This window comes from Oryctolagus cuniculus, chromosome 6 (assembly GCF_964237555.1).
Source record: "Oryctolagus cuniculus chromosome 6, mOryCun1.1, whole genome shotgun sequence".
Taxonomy (NCBI): Eukaryota; Metazoa; Chordata; class Mammalia; order Lagomorpha; family Leporidae; genus Oryctolagus; species Oryctolagus cuniculus.
The window spans coordinates 92,741,015-92,764,406 of record NC_091437.1 but is presented as its reverse complement, the minus strand read 5'-3'; the positions used below and the strand labels follow the sequence as shown (position 1 = coordinate 92,764,406).

The following is a 23,392-nucleotide window of genomic DNA, read 5'->3' as shown; positions in this document are numbered from 1 at the left end:
AGGAGGAGAAGGGCAGAAGAGGAAAGGAAGAGGAGTAGGGGAAGAAGATGAGAAATGGAGGAGGAGGTAGGAAAAAGGATTAAGAAATAGAGGGGGAGGGAGGAAGGGGAAATGAGGAAGGTAGGGAAGGGAAGGAATCAAATAGGAACAAAGAGTATAACAACTGAAAACAATGGGCTAGTGTTCTGGCATAGAGAACAAAACCATTGCCTACAATGCTGAATCCCATATGAGAGCAGTGGTTCAAATCCCAGCTGCTCTGTTTAATCCAGTCCCTGCTAAAGTGCCTGGAAAGGAAGCAGAATATGGCACAAGTATATGGGTACCTGCCACCCACAAGCAAGACCTGGTTGGAGCTCTGGGCTGTCAGCCTCAGCCTGGACTAGCCTCGGCCACTGCAGACATTTAAAGAGTGAACCAGCAGGAGGATACCTGTCTCTCTCTCTCCCTCTGTGTCACTCGTCCTTTCAGATAAATAAATAAATCTTTTAAAAAGAAAGAAGAGAAAAGAGATGATTGGGTTGGATTAGATTCTCCAGGGAGGCTCAAGGGCACACACCTGAGCAGGCAGCAGTGAACTTGAATACATGTAAATTGAGTGATCATAGCCTGAGAGATCCCCTGGGACACCATCAAATATATCAATATATACAAAAGGACAGTCTCATGAAATATAAAGGGATGTAAACAATATTTGAAAAAAATCATGGAGAGAAATTTCTCAAACATGATAAAGAATATTATACATTAAACAAGTTATCAAACTCCAAGTCAGAAAAGCTCAAAGAATTCATACCTACACACATCACAGCCAAACTGTGAAAGACAAAGACAAGAACAAAATCTTAAAAGCAGCAAGAGAATAATCACTCATCATATACACAGACTCCTCAATGAGATTAACAGCATATCAGAAACTATGAAAGCAGGCTACAAGTCAGTGGTAGGATATATTAAAAGTACTGGGGGGGGGGGGGGGGGAAGGAATGCCACCATGCAGAGGGCACTGGGCACTGAGCTCTGAGCCTAGAAGATACCTGTGCCCAACACTGAGCAGCTGGGTCTGATTCCCAGCTCTGGCTATGGACTCTAACTCCCTGTTAATGCAGATCCTGGGAAGCAGTGATGATGGCTCAATCGAGTTTCTGCCACCCAAATGGGAGATTTGAATTGCATTCCAATTCCTGGCTTCAACCAACCATTGCAGACATTTGGAGAGTCAGCCAACAGGTGGAAGCTCTCTGTCTCTGCCTAACAAAAAATTTTTAATAAAATGTCAACTAATATAGTACTATATCAACCAAAATTATCCTTCAAAAATGAAAATGAAATTAAGACATTATTACTAAAACATTAAAGTCATCACTACCAATTCTGTTCTGTAAGAAATATTACAAAGAGCTATTCACACTGAAATGAAAGAACATTTGATAGTAACTGTAGGGAGCCAGCGCCATGGCTCACTTGGTTAATCCTCCACCTGTGGAACCAGCATCCCATATGGGCGCTGGGTTCTAGTCCAGCAGAAAATGGCTCAAGTGCTTGGGCCCTGCCACCCATGAGAAACCCTAGTTCTTGACTTTGGCCTAGGCCAGCCCTGGCCATTGTGGCCTTTAGGGGAGCGAACCAGCAGATAGAAGACGTCTCTCTCCATCTCTCCTTATCTCTCTGTAAACTCTGCCTTTCAAACAAATATATAATTCTTAAAAACAAAACAAAAAAACTGAAATCAGGCAGAGTTGGAACTTGAACTCAGGCCCTCTAAAATGAAACATGAGCATCCCAAGCAGCATTGTAACCACTGCATCAAATACCCACTCCAAAAGGATCTTTTAAACAGAAAAGAATCACAACAGCACTAAGATATAACAATTATAAACATTTGTGCAGGAGAGCATTTTGGCATTTTGCCCTTGTTTGTGTGCCCCATATCATAGTGTTGGAGCAAATCCCAGCTGCTCTGCTTCTGATCCAGCTTCCTGGTAATGCACCTGGAAGGCAGCCAAAGATGGCCAAGTACTTGAGTCCCTACCACCCATGTGGGACACTAGGATGAAGTTCCTGGCCCCTGGCTTCATTCTGGCCCAGATCAGCTGTTATGGCCATTTTGGGAGTAAACAATATGGAAGATCAATCTATCTCCCTTTCCTACTCTGTCACTCACTCTACCTTTCAAATAAATAAATAAATCAGTTAAAAAAAAAAAATCACACATCTAATAACAGAGTCCTACAATTAAGGAAGCAAAACCTGAGATTAAAATAATAGTTGGAGATTTCAATACCTTACTTCTGGGGGCTGGCACTGCAGTGCAGTGGGTTAATGCTCTGGCCTGGAGCACCAGCATCCCATATGGATGCCAGTTCGAGACCCAGCTGCTCCACTTCCAATCCAGCTCTCTGCTGTGGCCTGAAAAAGCAGAAGATGGCCCAAGTCCTTGGGCCCCTGCACCCATGTGAGAGACCCAGAGGAAGCTCCTGGCTCCAGATTGGTGAAGCTCCAACCATTGTGGCCATTCGGGGAGTGAATCAGTGGATGGAAGAACAAACTCTCTCTCTCTCTCTCTCTCTGCCTCGCCTTCTCTCTGTGTGTAACTCTTTCAAATAAATAAATAAATCTTTAAAAAAAACTTTAATTCTAATTACAGAACTAACCAACTAGGAAATAAAAGAAATAAACAACACTTTAAACAGCTAGAACTAAGAGATACCAATAGAATAATACACTCAACAACAGAACAATATGCCTTCTCAAGTGCATATGGAACAAAATGTAGATTAGGCCATAAAATAACCTTCAACAAATTCAAAAGAACTCTGATCACACAAGTATGTTCTGCAACTGCAATAGAATTATATCAAATTTGATTAAAAGAAATAAATTTGGGGGCCGGTGCTATAACATAGCAGGTAAAGCTGCTGCCTGCAGTGCCAGCATCCCATGTGGGCGCCAGTTCAAATCTCGGCTGTTCCACTTTCAGTCTAGCTCCCTGCTGAAATGCCTGGGAAAGCAGAGGAAGATCATCCAAATCCTTGAGCCCTTGCACCCACATGGGAGACCCCGAAGAATCTCCTGGCTTCAGATCAGCACAGCTATGGCCATTGCAGCCATTTGGGGAGTGAACCAGCTGATGGAAGAACTTTCTGTGATCACCAACCCCTGTAACTCAAAGTCTCAAATAAATAAAATCTTTAAAACAAAGCAAACAACAACAACAACAAAATGATACAGGACTTTGAGTCCGGCTTGGAGTACTAATGGGAGGCAGAGTACTCAACCAACCCTGTGACCTCCAAGTAAGCAGAAAGGAAGGAAGTTAAAAAGATGAAAGCAGAAATCAATGAAATGGAAACTACCACCACCAAAGAAAAAAAAAATAAACAGTAAAATCAAGAGTTAATTCTTAGAAAAGGTCAGTAATATTGATAAATGTTTGGCTAAACCAACCAAGAAAAGACTATTAGTCTTCCATTAATCAGAAATAAAAGAGGCCTATCATTATTAATCTTACAAAATTAAGAGAACTGTAACAGAAAACTACCAACACTTGCATGACAACATCTGCCAAAAAGAGAAAATCAGGAATCAAAGATCTCCCAAGAAACAAAAGTCCTAGACCTGATGGATTTTCTAGAGCATTCACTATGCCACAACACCGACCCCTCTACCAAACACTTAAAGAAAACCTAACAACTATTTTTAAACTTTTCCAAAAAAAACAGAAGAGAACCCTTTCTGAACTCATTCTCAGAGGCCAGTATTGCCAAAACCAAAAACACTACAAGAAAACTTTAGAACAAAATAATGTTCTTTAAAAAATCAATGTAAAACTCTTCAACAAAACAGCAAACTAAATTCAGCAGCATATTAAAATGATTATATATCATGAAGAAGGTGCATTTCTTCCCAGATACAAGGATGGTTCAACATAAAAAACTGATCAATGTACGCCATTAATAGAATAAAGGATTAAAACACAAAAGCATCACAAATGACACAGAAAAGCACTTGAAAAAACTCAACATCCTTTCACAATTAAAAACAAAAAACACTGGAGCTGGAGTTGTAGCATTAGTGGGAAGTCGCTACCTGAAATGCTGGCATTCCATATGGGCACCAGTTTGTGTCACAGTTGCTCTACTTCCCATCCAGCTCCCTGCTAATGTCCTGGGAGAGCAGCAGAAGATGGTCCAAGTGTTTGGGTCCCTGCTACCCACATAGGAGACTTAGAAGAAACTCCTGGCTTCATGGTTTTGGCCTGCACCAACCCTGGCCATTGTGGCCATCTGAGGAATAAACCAGCAGATGGATGATCTCTGTTTCTCCCTCTCTCTCTGACTTTCAAATAAATAGATAAATCTTTAAAAAAAAAAAAAACAAAAACTCAACAAACTAGGGATAGAAGGAAACTACATTAACACAGCAAAACAACATACAAAAAAAAGCATTATATTAAAATTCCACAGCAAACAACACTTAAGCTTTTTCTCTCATTAAAGGAGTATAGCAAGGGTGCCCATTTTTACCATTTCTATTCAACAGAGTACTGGGAGTTCTACCCAGATTAACTTACTAAGAAAAAGAAATAAAAATCACTCAAATTGGAAAGGGAGAAGTAAAATTATTTCTGTTCATAGATGATAGGATCTTACACAAACAAAAACCTGCTGGAAATAACAAATGAATTCAGCAAAGCAGCAGGATACAAGTCAACACACAAAAATCAGTTGCATTTCTATAAACTGACAATGAACTATTTGTAAAGAAATTATGAAAAAGGGATCAGTGTTGTAACACAGGTTAATCCTCCACCTGCAGTGCTGGCATCCCATATGTGTGCTGGTTCTAGTCTCTTCAGATCTGCTTCCAATCCAGCTCTCTGCTATGGCCTGGGAAAGCACTGGAAGATGGCCCAAGCGCTTGGGCCCCTGCACTCATATAGGAAACCCCGAAGAAGCTCCTGGCTTTGGATCAGCTCAGCTCTGGCCATTGCAGCCATTTAAGGAGTGAACCAGCAGATAGAAAACTGTTCTCTCTGTTTATCCCTCTGTCTGTAACTCTACCTCTCAATTAAATAAAATCTTTAAAAAGAAATTATGAAAACAATTCCATTTACAATACCATCAAAAGGAATAAAATACTTGCCAATTAACCAAAGAAGGAAGACATCTACAAAGAAAACAAAACACTGCTGAAAGAAATTAAAGAAAACATAAACCAATGAAAACACAGCCTATACTCACAGATTTAGAAGACAATGTTGTTAAAATGTCAGTACAATCCCAACTCGACAAATTAAATGTAATTCTTATCAGAATGCAAACTAATTGCTTTACAGAAATAGAAAAACTGAGCCTAAAATTCATATGGAATTTCAAGAGGCGACTAATAGCCAAAACTGTATTGAAAAAGAATAAATCTGGAGGACCTATATTTTCTGATTTCAAAACCTGCAAAGCTACAGTATTCAAAACAATGTGGTAATGGGATAAAGACAGACATATAAACAGAAAGAACAGAATAAAGAACCCAGAAACAAACCTTGTATATATGGTCAAATGATTTTTAACAAGGATGCCAAAAAAATTCACTGGAAAAAGGACAGTGCTTTTATCAAATGGTGCTGGGAAAAATAATGAAGCAAACCTAACACCTTACCAAACACCACATAGAAAAAGTAAACCAAAATTAATCAAAGAACTCAAGGAAGACCTAAATCTATATAACTCAAAACCAAACATAGGGCGAAAGTTTCAAAATATTAGATTTGTCAATTATTTCTTGGATATTACACCAAAGGCATGAGTCAAAAAAAGATAAAATGGACTCCATGAAAATTTTAAAACTTCTGTGCATCAAAAGACAACAGAGTAAAAAGGTGATTGACAAAATGACAGAAAATATTTTCAAATCCTTTATCTGATAAGGTATCATAAAATATCCAGAATATATTGAGAAAACCTAAATGAAATTCAACAATAAAACACAAATATACCAATTCAAAAATGGACAAGTTACTGGAATACATATATCACCAAAGATATATAAATGGCCAATAAGCACATGAAAGGATGCCCAACATCACTAATTATTGGGGAAATGCAAGTCAAAAACATCAAGAGATATCACCTTATATGCCCATTAGGATTACTAGTATCAAAAAAAAATAGAAAATAACAAGTGTGGCAATAATGTGGAAGAAAACTGGATCCTCTATGCTGTTGCTGGGAATGCAGAAATGTTACAACTATTATGGAAGACAGTATGGCAGATCCTCATAAAACTAAGTAAGAATTATCATATAACACCACAATCCTTAAAATTAGATCTCAAAGAAATATTTGTGCACTCAAGATTCACAACAGCATTATTGCAGTAACTAAAAACATAAAAGTAACTCGAGTGTACACTGATGGATGAATGAATAAGGAAAAAATAAAACACACACACATGATGTGTTATTATTCAGCCTTAAAGGAAGGAAATTTGAACATATGGTACAATATGGATGAACCCTGAGGATATTAAGTGAAATAAGCCAGTCACAAAAAGACAAATATTACATAATTTTCCACATATGTGGTACTTGGACTACTCCAAAGGACTAAGTCAGGGGAAAGTGTTTGGCTTAGCAGTTAAGAGGCCCTGTCCCAGATCAGACTACCTGTGTACAAGCCTTGGCTCTGCCTCCATTTCTGCTTCCTTTTTTTTTTTTTTTTTTTTTTTTAAGATTTTATTTATTTATTTAACAGGTAGAATTAGAGAGAGAGACAGAGGGAAAGGTCTTCCCTCCGCTGGTGCACTCCCTAGATGGCCGCAACAGCCGGAGCTGCGCCAATCCAAAGCCAGGAGCCAGGTGTTTCTTCCTGGTCTCCCATGTGGGTGCAGAGGCCCAAGAACCTGGGCCATCCTCTACTACCTTCCCAGGCCACAGCAGAGAGCTGGATTGGAAGAGGAGCAACCGGGACTAGAACCAGTGCCCATACGGGATGGGGGCGCCGCAGGCAGAGTATTAGTGCAGCCTACTGCATCATGGCGCCAGCCCCCCTGCTTCCTTTTAATGCATACCCTGGTAGGCAGCAGGTGATGGTCCAAGTGGCTGGATCTCTGCAACTCACATAAAAGACAGCTTGATCCCATTCCCAACTTCAGAATGGCCCAGTATCAAACACTGTAGACATTTGGAGAATGAGTTACAGATGAGAATTCTCTCTCTCTCAAACTATTTGATTAACAACTAATTAATTATCTAAAGACAAAAACAAATAAACAGGGGCTGGCTGGCACTATGGTATAGCGGGTAAAGCTACCACCTGCAGTGCTGGCATCCCATATGGGTGCCAGTTCGAGTTCCAGCTGCTCCTAGCCAGCTCTCTGCTATGACCTGGGAAAGCAGTAGAAGACGGCCCAAGTCCTCAGTCCTCTGCACCCATGTGGGAGACCCGGAGGAAGCTCCTGGCTCCGGATCAGCGCAGCTCCAGCCGTTGTAGCCAATTGGGGAGTGAACCAGCGAAAGGAAGACAGAGAGACCTCCCTCCCTCCCTCCCTCCCTTCCTCCCTCTGTGTGTATGTGTGTGTGTGTGTAAAACTATGACATGCAAATAAATAAAAATCTTAAAAATAATAAAAATAAAAACAAAAAACAAAAGACCAAGACAGACAATAAAATGGTGGTTCCTAAGGAATGAAGGGAAGGGAAAATGGGTGTTACAATATTACTATTTAATGTCTACAACTTTGGTTCACAAGATGAAAAGAATTCTGGAGATGTACGCTGATGGCAGTTGTACAACATTATGAATTTATTAAAAACTACTGAACAGAATACCTAAAAATGGTTAAAATAATAAAAAGAAAAAACAGAAAAATTCTTTGAACTAAGGACTTACACAATAGGTTGTGCTACTTGGCGGGTGACAGGAGCACTAACATAAGCTGCAGGCTGTACTCCATCTTAAAAGACAAAAAAAAATCTATTTCAGAGTACCCATTTGACAACACTTTATTCCTAAAGGAAAAGTAAATAATAAAACCACTACTTCTAGGAAAGTATCAATATATACCCCAGGTTAGGAGTTAGCACAGAATAATGCAAGAAAACACAAAATAGTTAATTTTTAAATCCAGATGTAAAAAGAAATAATTATAAATATAAATAGGCTTTAAAATAGGTACTAGAGGCAAGCATTTGGTGCAGCAGCTTAAGTCACAACTTGTGATGCTCCCATCACACATCAGAGTTCCTGGTTCAAGTCCCAGCAACTCTGTTTCCATTCTAGCTTCCTGTAAATGCACATCCTGGAGGCAGTAAATGATTGCTTAAGCACTTGAGAGTCTCTGCTATTCATATGGGAGATCCAGATAAAGTTCTGGGCTGTTGGCTTTGGCCTGGCCCAGGCCTGGCTATTTCAGGCAGTTGGGAAGTGAACCAGATGACAGGAGAGCTCTGTCTCACTCTCCAATAAAATGAAAATAAAAAATTGTTAATAAAATGGGATTGATATCATTAATTTTAAAAATACCTGAATTAACTGAAGTTGTGCTTTTCTATGTATTTTCACTTGCACAGAAAACCATCTTTCTTATTAAACCACTTGAAAATAAATGTTTACCCTATAGATAACTTACAGTAAGCAATACTGGGATCCAAAGTATTTCTGGCACCATAAAAATAGTAGGCATCATCATAAGGAGTTCTGTAGTTAGTAGCCAAAGGTGGTATTAGGGGAGGTGGAGGCAGAGGTGCAATCCTGTATCAAAAGAAAAATGAAAAATTCTTCTCATACTTTACTGCAATTTTAAAAGTCAAGGTATTATTCTTCTATAAAAAATTACTGAAAATACAACCCCTACTTTTGAAAAAGCCACTATCTTGTTCCAATCACTCATCAAAACTTATGACTCAAAAAGTAATACAGAGTAAAAATCCACAATTTCAGGTACAATACCGATGCAAGACAAAAATTTCAATTAATAATCAATTAATACCAATAACCTGAGTCAATAACAACCAAAGATGGGCCTGGTGTCTGTCCTTCAGGAATAAAACAGAAGTAAACAATTAGAGCCAAGTAAATGAAACAACAGAAACAGAGTCCTATAGGAACACCAGAGCACTGACATTTCAATCTCATAAGGGAGAGGAGTAGAGCAGAAGGAAGGTTTTCCAGGACAGGTAGTGTTTGAGCCATGTTACTAGAGTGAGCTAGCCACAGGTAAAGGAAGAACAATCCAAGCGAAGGCACACAGCTGCAAAACCCCATGGTTACACACAGTTCTGTTTCGGGGGAAGGGTGTATTTTTAAATTATACAATGCATTGTTAGGGCCAGTGCTGTGGCCTAACAGGTAAAGCTGCTGCCTGCAAATCCAGCAACCTATATAGACAATGGTTCAAGTCAAAGCTGCTCCATTTCCGGTATAGCTCCTGACTAATGCACCTGTGTAAGCAGTGGAGGATGACCCAGGTGCTTAGGCCCCTGCACCCAAGTGGGAGATTGAGAGGAAGCCCCCGGCTCCTGGCTGGCCCAGACCCAGCCATTGCAGCCATCTGGGGAGTGAACCAGGGATGGAAGATCTCTCTGTCTCTACCTCTCTGTAACTCTGACTTACAAATAGGCAAAATAAATCTTTAAAAAAAATAGAAAAAATGTATTGCTCTTTCACAGGAAGTCAATCACAATGTGATATTAAGATGACTTCAACATTAACAGTTTGACATTTTTGATAAAATCTCCAGTATTTCATAAATTTAAAACTTCTGAAAGCCTCTACTTCAACATTTCATTACTAATAAGAAAGCATCTCTAGTTCCACCAATGCATTATTTTCCAGTGGAAAAAGTGGCAAAGGTGAATTCCTTTTAAGTTTAGATGAAAAAGACTCCCTAGAGTATTTTCACTTTTATGTGTATCTTAACAACACATTTTTCCTTGTCATATACTTCAAAATAATTCTGAAGTGCTCAGGATTAAAGTTCTCTCTAGCAGTGAATATTCTATCACGTTTCGTGTCATTTAAGGTGTGCAACCTTAATCTTCACTTCCAAGATGTATCAACAAAGAAGGAAAGTGACTGTTTTAACAGGGAGCATCTGTCATCACTAAATCATAAATTTTATAGATTTATACAAAGTTAATCTTAACTCTGTAATTGATTATAAAAATACATATAATTATTGCACTTTTTTACAAATTAGAAAACTGAAGTTCAACAAAGGTGTGGTTTTTCCAAACTCCAGACAGCAAATGCAACCACTTCAGTAACTACCTAATCCAAAGCTAATACCACCATCCAATGCTCTGTAATTGCAAATTCCTCGAAGTCTTTCCAATTGGGAAGTTGTAAGATTAAACAAAGCCCCAGATAAACAACAGTAAATACAATTCTATGATCTGTTAGTAGTGAATAAAAGAACAAATCCTTCTGCAGGAAGGAAATGTAACCCAGAAATGTCAACATTCAAAAAAGTTAACAAAACACCTGTAAATTTAAATACATTCCTATAAATAGCACCTTAACTGAGCCAAAAATTAGCTCATGTCCTACAACGAAGCAAAGCATAGCACAGGTATCAATGTTAATACGATTTTCCATAGCATGATGCTTATTTCCTGTTGAACTCAACTTACATCCATGCCTCAGTTACAGGTTTTATAATCATCCATACTTTTTATTACAGGCATTTGAGTTGCATAGCCCATAAGTAATCAAAGAGAAAGAGTTAAAGGAAAAAGGAGTGAAAATATAATTGCATGTATAGAAGAGTAACATTAGAAACTTTTTCTGTATATGTTGAAGGAAGAATTCAATGTTTGCCAAGTGGAAATAACAAAATTGAGAAAAGTCTAGTTTTTGCATATTAAAAGACACTAAAAGTAGATATGACCTAAAACTAAGTTTTAAGATACACTCAATCTCAAAATACTAAATCTTTAAATAATAAAAAGAACATTATAAAGATTTCCTGTGTAGAAAGACAACAGTGAAGCCAATTTCCAGAGAAATTATATGATAAAACTACTAATTGTACAGAATATTTGAAAGATATCATCTGCTTTAGCACATCCTTCTGAGTATAAAACAAAAAAAAAAATACCTTACCGAATTCCCAAACACAAAATATTTTAAACATGCACCTGGGAGGCACCATTTCACCAAGGGTGCTGCTGAGTCCACTGTATAAATCTTCATTCTGAGATGGAACAGACTGAAGTGGTGGGATGGGTGGGACAGATGGGGCAGATAAAGGAGGGAGAGGTGTCTGGAAAGCTACTCTAGGTCTTTCAGGAGGAATCATCTCTTCAAAGTGTCTTGGTGCCACACTAAACCGCTGTAGTCTATCAGGCTAAAATAAAGAAAACAAATCTATTTGTCACATATAATCATGAATTTCAAGTTACAAAAGACTTCAAAAGACCTTTTATCCCAGCAGGCACTTAGAGTTACAAGATTTCACAGCTATAAAAAATTTTTTAAATCTAATTCTTACTTTATAAGTAGGTAACTGAGATTCCCTAAGAAATAAACAAATCACGCAAGGCCTCATTATTCATAAATTATCACGCAAAGCAGCAGATATTAATTTTAAATATGGTATTCTGTTATACTACAACACTATGCTACTTCTCTATTCAAATGCCTCTTCTAGTATCAAAGTATACAGAACAGGGTTAGCAAATGTTGTCAGTAAAAGTCCAAACAGTAAATATATTACCCTTTTCAGGCAATATAGCCTCTTTACCACTACTTGACTCAACCAGAGCACGAACGTAGCCATAGACATATGTATATAAATGAGTGACACTGTGCCACAATAAAACTTTATTTACAGAAACGTGCAACTACTGGATTTGACCACAGGTCATGGTTTGGTAATCCCTACCCCCAGAACATCATTTTTATGACCTTTTCAAAGATTTTCACCTTAAAAATAAAACCCCAAGTAATGGTACAACTATTTTCTCTTAATATTACTTATTTGTCCTCATAAATCAACTTGACATTCTTAAGAAGTTTCAATTCAAAGATAAGTAAGAAAGACTGTCACATACTCTAAAATTTAACATGCCAATATATTACATTAAAAAGCTCAAGTTTTAAAAGGGAATTTCTGATTACAAATGATATATCAAAGGTATAATAAAAAATATATTTAGCTTTGGAATCTATTTTTTTTTCCTGCCACAGTTATCCTATCAGGATTGATTTGTTTGGTTAATGTAAATGTTTTATTCTACCAGCAGTCAGAAGCATGAAGTAAGTGATGGTAGCATTGTATTAAATTTTTTTAAATGGATAACCCACAGGATTTTCTGATGTACTTAGCATAAGTACATCAAAAGTTGCCTATGATTAAGTAACTTTAAGTTGCTGTATTCTTTTTAAAGAATGAACTTCTTAATAAAATTGAATATGCTCTTCATCACTTAAGGATGAAACAAAAACTTCTTAGTAAATTAATACTACACATCCAACTACAGAATAACTACATTGTGGTAAAAGCAATGAATTGTTACCTCCTCCTTACTTAACTGCAATGATGTGAGTAATTCATTCCACTTAATGATGAGAATTGCAAAATTAAAGTAAAAAAAGATTACTATCTAATTTTACATTAAATAATAATTGCTAAAATGCTTAAAGACTAGAATTAATGTTTTCAGTTTCTTTGAAAGCCATTCTAATGTTAATAGACAGAATATATTCAAAAAAAGATATTAGTATCAATTGGAAACTAAACTGTGATAAATTTCCCCTGGAAAAGTACATATGAACAAAACAGAAAGAATTTAAAATGAAGAAAAAATGATACACAAGGAAAAATGGGAAAATCATCCTGGGGGTATAATAGGAAAAAGATTTATACTACAGGGTCCAGCAATGTGGCATAGTAGGCTAAGCCTCCGCCTGCAGCACCGGTATCCCATTTGGGCACTGGTTCATGTCCTGGCTGCTCCTCTTCCAACCAGCTCTCTGCTATGGCCTGGGAAAGCACTGGAAGATGGCTCAAGTTCTTGGGCCCCTGCACCCACATGGGAGACCCAGAAGAAGCTCCCGGTTCCTAGCTCCGGATTGGCTCAGCTCCAGCCATTATGGCCATTTCTGGAGTGAACCAGCAGATGGAAGACTTTTCTCTCTGTCTCGCCCTCTCTGTAACTCTCTCTCAAATAAATAAGTAAAATCTTAAAAAAAAAAAAAAAAAAAAGGTTTATTTATACAAAAAACAAATTCAATTTATCACTGTTCAAATCAATCTATTCTTTTTATATATTTTTTTTATTTTTTCAAATCAATCCATTCTGTATTACATTGCCCCAATCTGCCACAACATTTGAGGTTTATCTCAATTAAAGGTTAAACATTAGAAGATGCCAGGAACCCTTACCGATTTCTCAGGATCTTGTGCTCCAGAAGCTGCAACCCTGAGTTCTAAATCTTTTTCTCTGGAAAAAAAAAAAAAAATTAAAGCTTATATAATAAGATGTTATAGTAAAAACTATTAAAATTATAATTATCATTGAAACAACCTTATATACAAAGTCTGTAAGGCATTTCCAAATACAAGTAACTCTTTTAACTAACAATAAAGCCTTCAATAATACTGAAAAACAAATTTCCTGACTTGATGAAAAGTAAACTAGAATTCACATTTAACTGACAGAGTAAGAATCTCTAAGCCAGCACCTGGATTACTTCAAAAAGTAAACAATTCCACACAACACAAAATAGGAAAATAAAACAAACTCTCTACTTTGTGAAACAATAACCTTCTTTAGAGTACATGACATTTTCAGTTTAAAAAGAAGTATAAAAATTTAAAAATAACTACATATTTTCTAATAAGACTTTCTAAGAAAATAAGGCTAAAGATGGGTAATATCAGAGAGCAAATAACATCTTCAAGATAGAAAAGGCAAAATTACAAGGTGATAGGTCTCAAATTCTTTCAAATCAATGTATCTATTCCTAAACTAAACTAATTCATAAGTATTTTTACAAGGAAGATTACAAATACTGAGACTTGCATTCAATACAAATACATGTAATTTATGATTATTTTTATTTTGAATATATGTGCACTTGTGATTTCAAATTTAAAAACAAAATGTTTATATTTGAAACTGTACAATCCAAAGAGCATATAGATAACATTCAATGCTATTCTAAATGAGTTAGTAAAGTAAAAGGTCTGCTATAGAATATATCAGAGTACTGTAGAAACTTGTGAAAAATGGAATGAAAAGAATGAAAAGATAAATTTATTTTGCTGTAAAAAAAACTTTTTTAAATCCAAGCACATAAAAGGCCTTCAAAATGTTCATGGAAAATACATACTATGAAAAAACTATGTACAGATTTCCCAAATTTTTTGCTGTAAAATAACTTATGTTTTTTTCTTTATAAAAATGTATTTATTTGAAACAAAGAGTTACAGAGAACGGTGAACAAGATCTTCATCCACTGGTTTACTCCCCTAAATGACTTAAATGCCTGGGGTCAGGAGCCTAGAACTCCTCTGGGTCTCCGATGAGTGGCAGGGGCCCAAGTGTTTCAGCCATCTTGCACTGCTTTCCCAGGTGCATTAGCAGGGAGCTGGATCACAAGTGAAGCAGCCAGGACTAAAACAGTGCTCATATGGGATGTTCATGTTGTAGGCAGCAGCTTAACCCACTACAGCACAACACCAGCCCCTGAACTTACTTTTATTCCATCTTTCCACAAACTTTCTAAGGTACTGTCATATACAGTCTCACTTGTCACCTACTATAAACAAAACAAATACTTATATAGTATTTATTTTGCTGATTGAATACAATTTACAAACTAGAATATAAATCATTCACAAATCAAAAACTGCACTAGGAAAAGCATTTTTTAAATTTTAAGGTATACAAGCCGGCGCCACAGCTCACTAGGCTAATCCTCCGCCTTGTGGCGCCGGCACACCGGGTTCTGTCCTGGTCGGGGCACCGGAATCTGTCCCGGTTGCCCCTCTTCCAGGCCAGCTCTCTGCTGCGGTGGCCATTGGAGGGTGAACCAATGGAAAAGGAAGACCTTTCTCTCTGTCTCTCTCTCACTGTCCACTCTGTAAAAAAAAAAAAAAAAAAAAAAAAAAAAATCCTACATTTAAAGAATTTACATTCTTCTCAGCAGTGCATGGAACCTTCTCTAGGATTGACCACATACTAGGCCATAAAGCAAGTCTCAGCAAATTCAAAAGAATTAGAATCATACCATGCAGCTTCTCAGACCACAGTGGAAGGAAAATGGAAATTAGCAACTCAGGAATCCCTAGAGAGTATGCAAATACATGCTCCTGAATGAACAATGGGTCATAGAAGAAATCAAGAGAAATCAAAAACTTTCTGGAAGTAAATGAGGATAGCAACACAACATATCAAAACGTATGGGATACGACAAAACAGTGTTGAGAGGAAAGTTTATAGCAATAGGTGCCTACATCAAGAAATTGGAAAGGCACCAAATAAATGAGCTTTCAATTCATCTCAAGGATCTAGAAAATCTGCAGCAAACCAGACCCAAATCTAGCAGGAGAAGAGAAATAATTAAAATCAGAGAAAAAATCAACAGGATTGAATCCACAAAAAATTACAAAAAATCAGCCCAACGAGGAGCTGGTTTTTTGAAAAAATAAACAAAATTGACACCCCAATGGCCCAACTAACTAAAAAAAGACAAGACCCAAATCAACAAAATCAGAGATGAAAAAGGAAATGCAACAACAGACACCACAGAAATAAAAAGAATCATGAGAAATTACTACAAGGACTTGTATGCCAGCAAACAGGGAAATCTATCAGAAATGGATAGATTCCTGGACACATGCAACCTACTTAAATTGAACCAGGAAGGCGTAGAAAACCTAAACAGACCCATAACTGAGACAGAAATTTAAACAGTAATAAAAGCCCTCCCAACACAGAAAAGCCCAGGACCAGATGCATTCACTGCTGAATTCCACAAGACATTTAAAGAACTAACTCCAATTCTTCTCAAACTCTTCAGAACAATCAAAAAAGGGAATCCTCCCAAATTCTTTCTATGAAGCCACCATCACCTTAATCCCTAAGCCGGAGAAAGATGCAGCACTGAAAGAGAATTACAGACCAATATCCCTAATGGACATAGATGCAAAAATCCTCAATAAAATTCTCGCCAATAGAATACAACAACACATCAGAAAGATCATCCACCCAGACCAAGTGGGATTTATCCCTGGTACGCAGGGATGGTTCAATGTTCACAAATCAATCAATGTGATAGACCACATTAACAAACTGCAGAAGAAAACTGATATGATTATCTCAATAGATGCAGAGAAAGCATTTGCTAAATTTCAACAACCCTTTCATGGTGAAAACTCTAAGCAAACTGGGCGTAACAGGAACATTCCTCAATACAATCAAAGCAATTTATGAAAAACCCACGGCCAGCATCCTGTTGAATGGGGAAAAGCTGGAAGCATTTCAACTTAGATCTGGTACCAGACAGGGATGCCCACTCTCACCGCTGCTATTGAACATAGTTCTGGAAGTTTTAGCCAGAGCCATCAGGCAAGAAAAAGAAATCAAAGGAATACAAATCAAGAAGGAAGAAGTCAAACTATCCCTCTTTACAAATAATATGATTATTTAGGGGACCCAAATAACTCTACTAAGAGACTATTGGAACTAATAGAAGAGTTTGGCAAAGTAGCAGGATATAAAATCAATGCACAAAAATCAACAGCCTTGGTATACACAGGCAATGCCACAGCTGAGAAAGAACTTCTAAGATCAATCCCATTCACAATAGCCACAAAAACAATCAAATACCTTGGAATAAACTTAACCAAGGACGTTCAAGATCTCTACGATGAGAATTACAAAATCTTAAAGAAAGAAATAGAAGAGGATACCAAAAAATGGAAAAATCTTCCATGCTCATGGATTGGAAGAATCAACATCATCAAAATGTCCATTCTCCCAAAAGCCATTTACAGATTCAATGCGATACCAATCAAAATACCAAAGACATTCTTCTCAGATCTGGAAAAAATAAGGCTGAAATTCATATGGAGACACTGGAGACCTCGAATAGCTAAAGCAATCTTGTACAACAAAAACAAAGCCTGAGGCATCACAATACCAGATTTCAGGACATACTACAGGGCAATTATAATCAAAACAGCTTGGTACTGGTACAGAAATAGATGGATAGACCAATGGAACAGAATAGAAACACCAGAAATCAACCCAAACATCTACAGCGAACTTATATTTGATCAAGGATCTAAAACCAATTCCTGGAGCAAGGACAGTCTATTCAATAAATGGTGCTGGGAAAACTGGATTTCCCGTGCAGAAGCATGAAGCAAGACCCCTACCTTACACCTTATACAAAAATTCACTCAACATGGATTAAAGACATAAATCCATGACCCAACACCATCAAATTATTAGAGAACATTGGAGAAACCCTGCAAGATATTGGCACAGGCAAACACTTCTTGGAAAAGACCCCTGAAGCACAGGCAGTCAAAGCCAAAATTAACTATTGGGATTGCATCAAATTGAGAAGTTTCTGTACTGCAAAAGAAACAGTGAGGAAAGTGAAGAAGCAACTGACAGAATGGGAAAAAATATTTGCAAACTATGCAACAGATAAACGGTTGATAACCAGAATCTACAAAGAGATCAAGAAACTCCACACAACAAAACAAACAACTCACTTAAGAGATGGGCCAAGGACCTTAATAGATATTTTTTAAAAGAGGAAATCCAAATGACCAACAGACACATGAAAAAATGTTCAGGATCACTAGCAATCAGGGAAATGCAAATCAAAACCACAATGAGGTTTCACCTCACCCCAGTTAGAATGGCTCACATTCAGAAATCTATCAACAACAGATGCTGGCAAGGATGTGAGGAAAAAGGGACACTAACCCACTGTTAGTGGGAATGCAAACTGGTTAAGCCACTATGGAAGTCAGTCTGGAGATTCCTCAGAAACCTGAAGATAACCCTACCATTCAACCCAGCCATCCCACTCCTTAGAATTTACCCAAAGGAAATTAAATTGGCAAACAAAAAAGTGGTCTGCACCTTAATGTTTATTGCAGCTCAATTCACAATAGCTAAGACCTGGAATCAACCTAAATGCCCATCAACAGTAGACTGGATAAAGAAATTATGGGATATGTACTCTATAGAATACTATGCAGCAGTAAAAAAAAAAAAAAAAAAAAAAAAAAAAACTGAAATCTGGTCATTTGCAACAAAATGGAGGAATCTGGAAAACATCATGCATCATGCTGAGTGAAAAAAGCCAGTCCCAAAGGGACAAATATCATATGTTCTCTCTCATTGGTGACAACTAACTGAGCACCAAAAAGGAAACCTGTTGAAGTGAAATGAACACTATGAGAAACGGTGACTTGATTAGCCCTTGCCCTGACTGTTGATGAACAACTTAATACTTTATCTCTTTTAGTATTTTTTTGGTTCTACTTAATACTATTGATTGAACTCTGTAATTAATACACAATTATTCTTAAGTGTTGAAACTAAACTGAAAAGTGATTCCTGTTAAATATAAGCGTGGGAATAAGAGAGGGAAGAGATGTACAATTTGGGACATGCTCAACTGGACTTGTCCCAAATGTGCCACAGGATTGCAACTCAATCTCATCAAGGTGGCATGTACTAATGCCATCTCACTAGTCCAAGTGATCAATTTCTGTTCACAATTGATCATAATGATAGGACTAAGAGTCAAAGGGATCACATAAACAAGACTAGTGTCTGCCAATACTGACTGACAGAATCAAAAAGGGAGAGAATGATCCAACACAGGAAGCAGGACACATAGCAGACTCACAGAATGGCAGATGTCCTAAACAGCACTCTGGCCTCAGAATCAGCCCTTAAGGCATTCAAATCCGGCTGAAAAGCCCATGAGAGTATTTTAGGCATAGAAAGCCAAGACACTGTGGCAAAAATAAATAAACAAATAAATAAAATAAATAAATAAATTACCTAAATGAAAGATCTCTGCGAGTGAGATCCCAGTGGAAAGAACAGGTCATCAAAGAAGGAGGTACCTTTCTCTGAAAGGAGGAGAGAACTTCCACTTTGACTATGACCTTGCCTAAATTTGATCAGAGTCGGAGAACTCAAAAGGCTTCCATAGCCTTGGCAACTCTTGACTAGAGCCTGGGGTGATTACTGACGCCATAAACAAGAGTGTCAATTTGTTAAGTCAACAACAGGAGTCACTGTGCACTTACTCCTCATGTAGGATCTCTGTCCTTAATGTGCTCTACATCATGATTTAATGCTATAACCAGTACTGAAACAGTATTTTTCACTTTGTGTTCTGTGTGGGTGCAAACTGTTGAAAGCTTTACTTAATATATGCTAAATTGATCTTCTGTATATAAAGAGAATTGAAAATGAATCTTGATGTGACTAGAAGGGGAGAAGGAGTGGGAGATGGGAGGGCTGCAGGTGGGAGGGAATTTATGGGGGGGAAAAAGCCATTGTAATCCATGAGCTGTATGTTGGAAGTTTATATTCATTAAATAAAAGTTAAAAAAAATTTTAAGGTATACAAATTTCCTATATTTCATATATACAGTTTTATGAACATAGTGATATCCCACCTTACACTCTCTCCTGCCCATGCTCTCTCCCCTCCTCCACCCTCTCCTACTCCCACTCTTAATTTTTACAAAGATCTATTTTCAGTTTACTTTATACTCATAAGATTAACCCTACACTAAGTAGAGTTCAACAAATAGTATGAAGGAAAAAAGGAAACACACTTATTTTATCATCATGTTATTTTACATAAGCATATTTTAAAGTTCAAACACGTCTGGTGACTGCAAACCTTTCATTACCGTCTCTTGTTCTTCTGTTGTTCAGCCATTTGTTCCAATAGCTCCAGTCTATATTTTTCTTTCCTTCTCTGAATAACTTCTCTATCTTCACCTCCTACGTAAAACAAAACAAAAAAGCAGCCTTAATTCTTGAGTATGATATGAAACTAGAAATTCAAGTAAAAAAGGTAATCTATTTGTTAAAAAGATCTATTTTATTTATTTGAAAGGCAGAGAGAGAGAGACAAAGAAAGATCTTCCATCCTCTGGTTCACTCTCAAAATGACCGCAGGGGCCAGGGCTGGGCTAAGCCAAAGCCAGGAGCATGGAATTCAATCCAGGTCTCCCACCTGGGTGTCAGGACCCAGGACTTTGGCCATCTTCTGCAGCTTTTGTAGGTACACAAGCAGGGAACTGGATAGGAAGTGGAGCAGCCAGCACTTCTGAACTAGCACTCATATGGAAAGCCATCACTGCAAGTGGCAGCTTAACCTGCTGTGCCACAATGCCAGCTCTGAAACTCCATTTTTTACTATATCAAAGAGGAATTACTAAAGTTACAAGAAATATAGAAGGAGAAAATCACATATAACAGTGTCTCTTCAATTAATTTCATAATTTAGGAGTATCTACCATGTACCGAACACAAAATAGATAAATAATTTCCAAATCTCTAAGAAACTTTAATAGAATATTCTAATCTCCATAATTTTATTTCTAATAGTCTGCATAGTATCTCTACTAACATCTTCTAGAAACTCCTTAAGTTTAACAAGTCCATGCAAAATGAATATCTCAAATTTAACTGCTACACTTCATTTTCTGTTAAGGGCCTGATGAGCCCAAAATTTCACTGTAACTTTGTTCATATTTTCTTACTTAAAATGCAGAGATATTATTGTATGTATTAATATCACAAAATAAACTCAATCCAGATTTATACAATTTGAAACACTATATAAAACACAAGTTATCAAAATGCAACTGAGACAGTATTTTCTCCACTGCCTTAACTGGTCTCCCAACCACCAATGGGTAAAAGCTGGTCCAGTAAGAATAAAGGCAACATGAATTATATAAATAGTATTTTTACAATCAATGTAGCTATCTCCATGCCACTTCTGACCTTGATGGAGTAACAAGCACAAGACTTAACATTCCATCATTAAAATCTAAAAAAGTGAGCAAGATAACTTTTTTGGATACTGCAATTTACAGGGTAAAAGGAAAGAGAACCCAAAGAAAGCCAGAAAACTATCCTAAATTGAACAGAGAGAGGTCAAAATTCAGCAAGGCTAAAATGGTTAGAAGTTAAGGAAGCATAAAAAGAATTCCAGAAATCCACAAGGGGATCCCTTCAAACTTAGCTGTGTACTAGTCAGTGCATTCAAGGAGGAAAATCCATTCAGGAAACTAAACAGGAAATAAAAACTGAACAATTCACAAAACTCAAAGGAGAGAAATTCAAGCTCCAACCAGCTAATATATAGAGTTCTCTGTGATCGCCAGGATTTTCAGGAAGAAGTCCAGAAAAGGTCAATAATCCTGCAGCAGTGAGGCTGAACTATTCCCTAGAATTGAGGCTATTCTAGATGTCCCTAAGTAAGTTTAAAAATAAGATGCAAAAAGACAAAATTAGTTACTAGTAACAAAATGTGACTATAGTTGGCAAAATTCAAAGATGGCTCCTACAAGGGTACTTTACAAAGTTCATGGAAAAGTAAAATTAAAAGATGAGATAATTGTAATGCAAAAATTATTTTGAAATCATATATATGAGCCCTACCTCCTGGTGTTCATTCCCTGTATAACCCCCTTTTCTTGAGTGTGACTGGGACTTGTGACTTGCTTCTATACATTAAAATATGGAAAACACTGCAGATATAATTAAGGTACCATGTAAAGTTAGTTTGAAGTCATCAAAAGGGAGATTATATTAGGTAGGTCTACTAGTATCAGGTGAAAGCCCCTAGAAGAAGGATTTTGGAGAATCTCTGATTCTGGAGAATCTCTTTGCAGGCACTAAAAAGCAAGCAGACAGATGAGAAAGCCTACATGGTAGAGAATGGCAAACAGCCTCTAGGAATTGTGGGTAGCTTCCAGACAGCATCCAGTAAAAAGTCAGGGCCCTTAATTACAGAGGCACAAATAAATGAATTCTGCCAGGTACCAATGCCATCTTACTAAAGTGATCAGTTTAAGTTCATAATTGATCACAAAGATAGCATTAAGTGTCAAAGGGATCACATCAATAAGACCAGTGATATAATTAAAAAGGAGAGAACAATCCAACATGGGAAGCGGGATACACAGTAGACTCATAGAATGGCAAATGCCCTAAACAGCACTCTGGCCTCAGAATAAGCCCTTAAGGCAATCAGATCTGGCTAAAAAGCCCATGAGAATTTCTCAGGCATGGAAAGCCAAGACACTGTGGCAAAAAACGACCTAAATGAAAAAAATCTCTGTGAGATCCCAATGGAAAGAACGGGCCAGGTACCTTTCTCTGAAGGGAGGAGAGAACTTCCATTTTTATTATGGCCTTTTCTAATTAAGGTCAGAGTCTGTGAACTCAAGAGTCTTCCATAGCGTTGGCAGCTCATGAAAAGAGCCTTGGGTGATTACTGACGTCATAAATAAGAGTGTCAATTGTTAAATCAACAACAGGAGTCACTGTGCACTTGCTCCCCATGTAGGACCTCTGTCCTTAATGTATTGTACTATGAGAATTAACAGTAAAACTAGTCCTCAAACAATACTTTAAACTTTGTGTGTCTGTGGGTGCAAACTGTTGAAAACTTTATTCAGTATAGAGTTGATCTTTTGTATATAAAGATAATTAAAAATGAATCTTAATGAAGAATGGGATGGGAGAGGGCGTAGGAGATGGGATGGTTTGTGGGTAGGAGGGTGGTTATGGGAAGAAAAACCACTATAATCCTCAAGTTGTACTTTCGAAATTTATATTTATTAAATAACAGTTTTCCAAAAACAAAAAACAAAAAGAATTCTGCCAGCAACCTGAATGAGCTTGGAAGCAGTTTCTTCCATACTCAAGCCTCCAAAAAAACTGTCTGGATGACACCTCAAGTAAAAGACTTTTGAGACTGTCAGCAAAGGACTCAACTAAATCACACACAGATTCTTTACCCATAGAAATGGTCGATGATAAATATGGAGGGAACTAGTATTGGGACACAGCAGGTTAAGTCACTGCTTGCAATGGCAACATTCCATACCAGAGTGACCCTTTGAGTCTTGGCTACACCTCTTCAGATCCAACTCTCTAAAAATGCACCTCACAAGGCAGCGGGAAACAGCCCAATACTTGGGCCTGTGCTACCCATGTGAGACACTAGGGTGGAGTTCCTCACTCCTGGATTTAGCCTAACCAGGACCTTGCTGCTCTGAGCATTTAGAGAGTGAACCAGAAAATGGAGTATCTCTGGAAGATCTCTGTCACTCTGTCTTTTCAATTAATTAATCTTGATAATATGGGGTGTTT

General features: G+C 37.4%; 1 protein-coding gene across 38 annotated transcripts in view; it reads right to left on the bottom strand.

The window, feature by feature from the left end:
• CSPP1 (centrosome and spindle pole associated protein 1) overlaps nt 1–23,392 on the bottom strand; it is a 144,216-nt gene that overhangs the window by 64,147 nt on the left and 56,677 nt on the right. For 28 of the 38 annotated variants that reach the window (XR_011389120.1, XR_011389122.1, XR_011389123.1 and 25 more), the window contains 5 exons: nt 19,909–20,002; nt 13,387–13,444; nt 11,138–11,346; nt 8,629–8,750; nt 7,890–7,953 (listed from right to left, as the gene is read on the bottom strand). Coding sequence is in view for 32 of the 38 variants with exons in the window: in XM_008255605.4 (XP_008253827.2) it covers nt 7,890–7,953; nt 8,629–8,750; nt 11,138–11,346; nt 13,387–13,444; nt 19,909–20,002 (547 nt within the window). In the remaining 6 variants the exon portion in view is untranslated. Of the gene's footprint in view, nt 1–7,889; nt 7,954–8,628; nt 8,751–11,137; nt 11,347–12,517; nt 12,560–13,386; nt 13,445–19,908; nt 20,003–23,392 lie in introns of all 38 variants that reach the window. The other 10 variants (XM_070075130.1, XM_070075132.1, XM_051844525.2 and 7 more) reach the window with 2 other exon arrangements.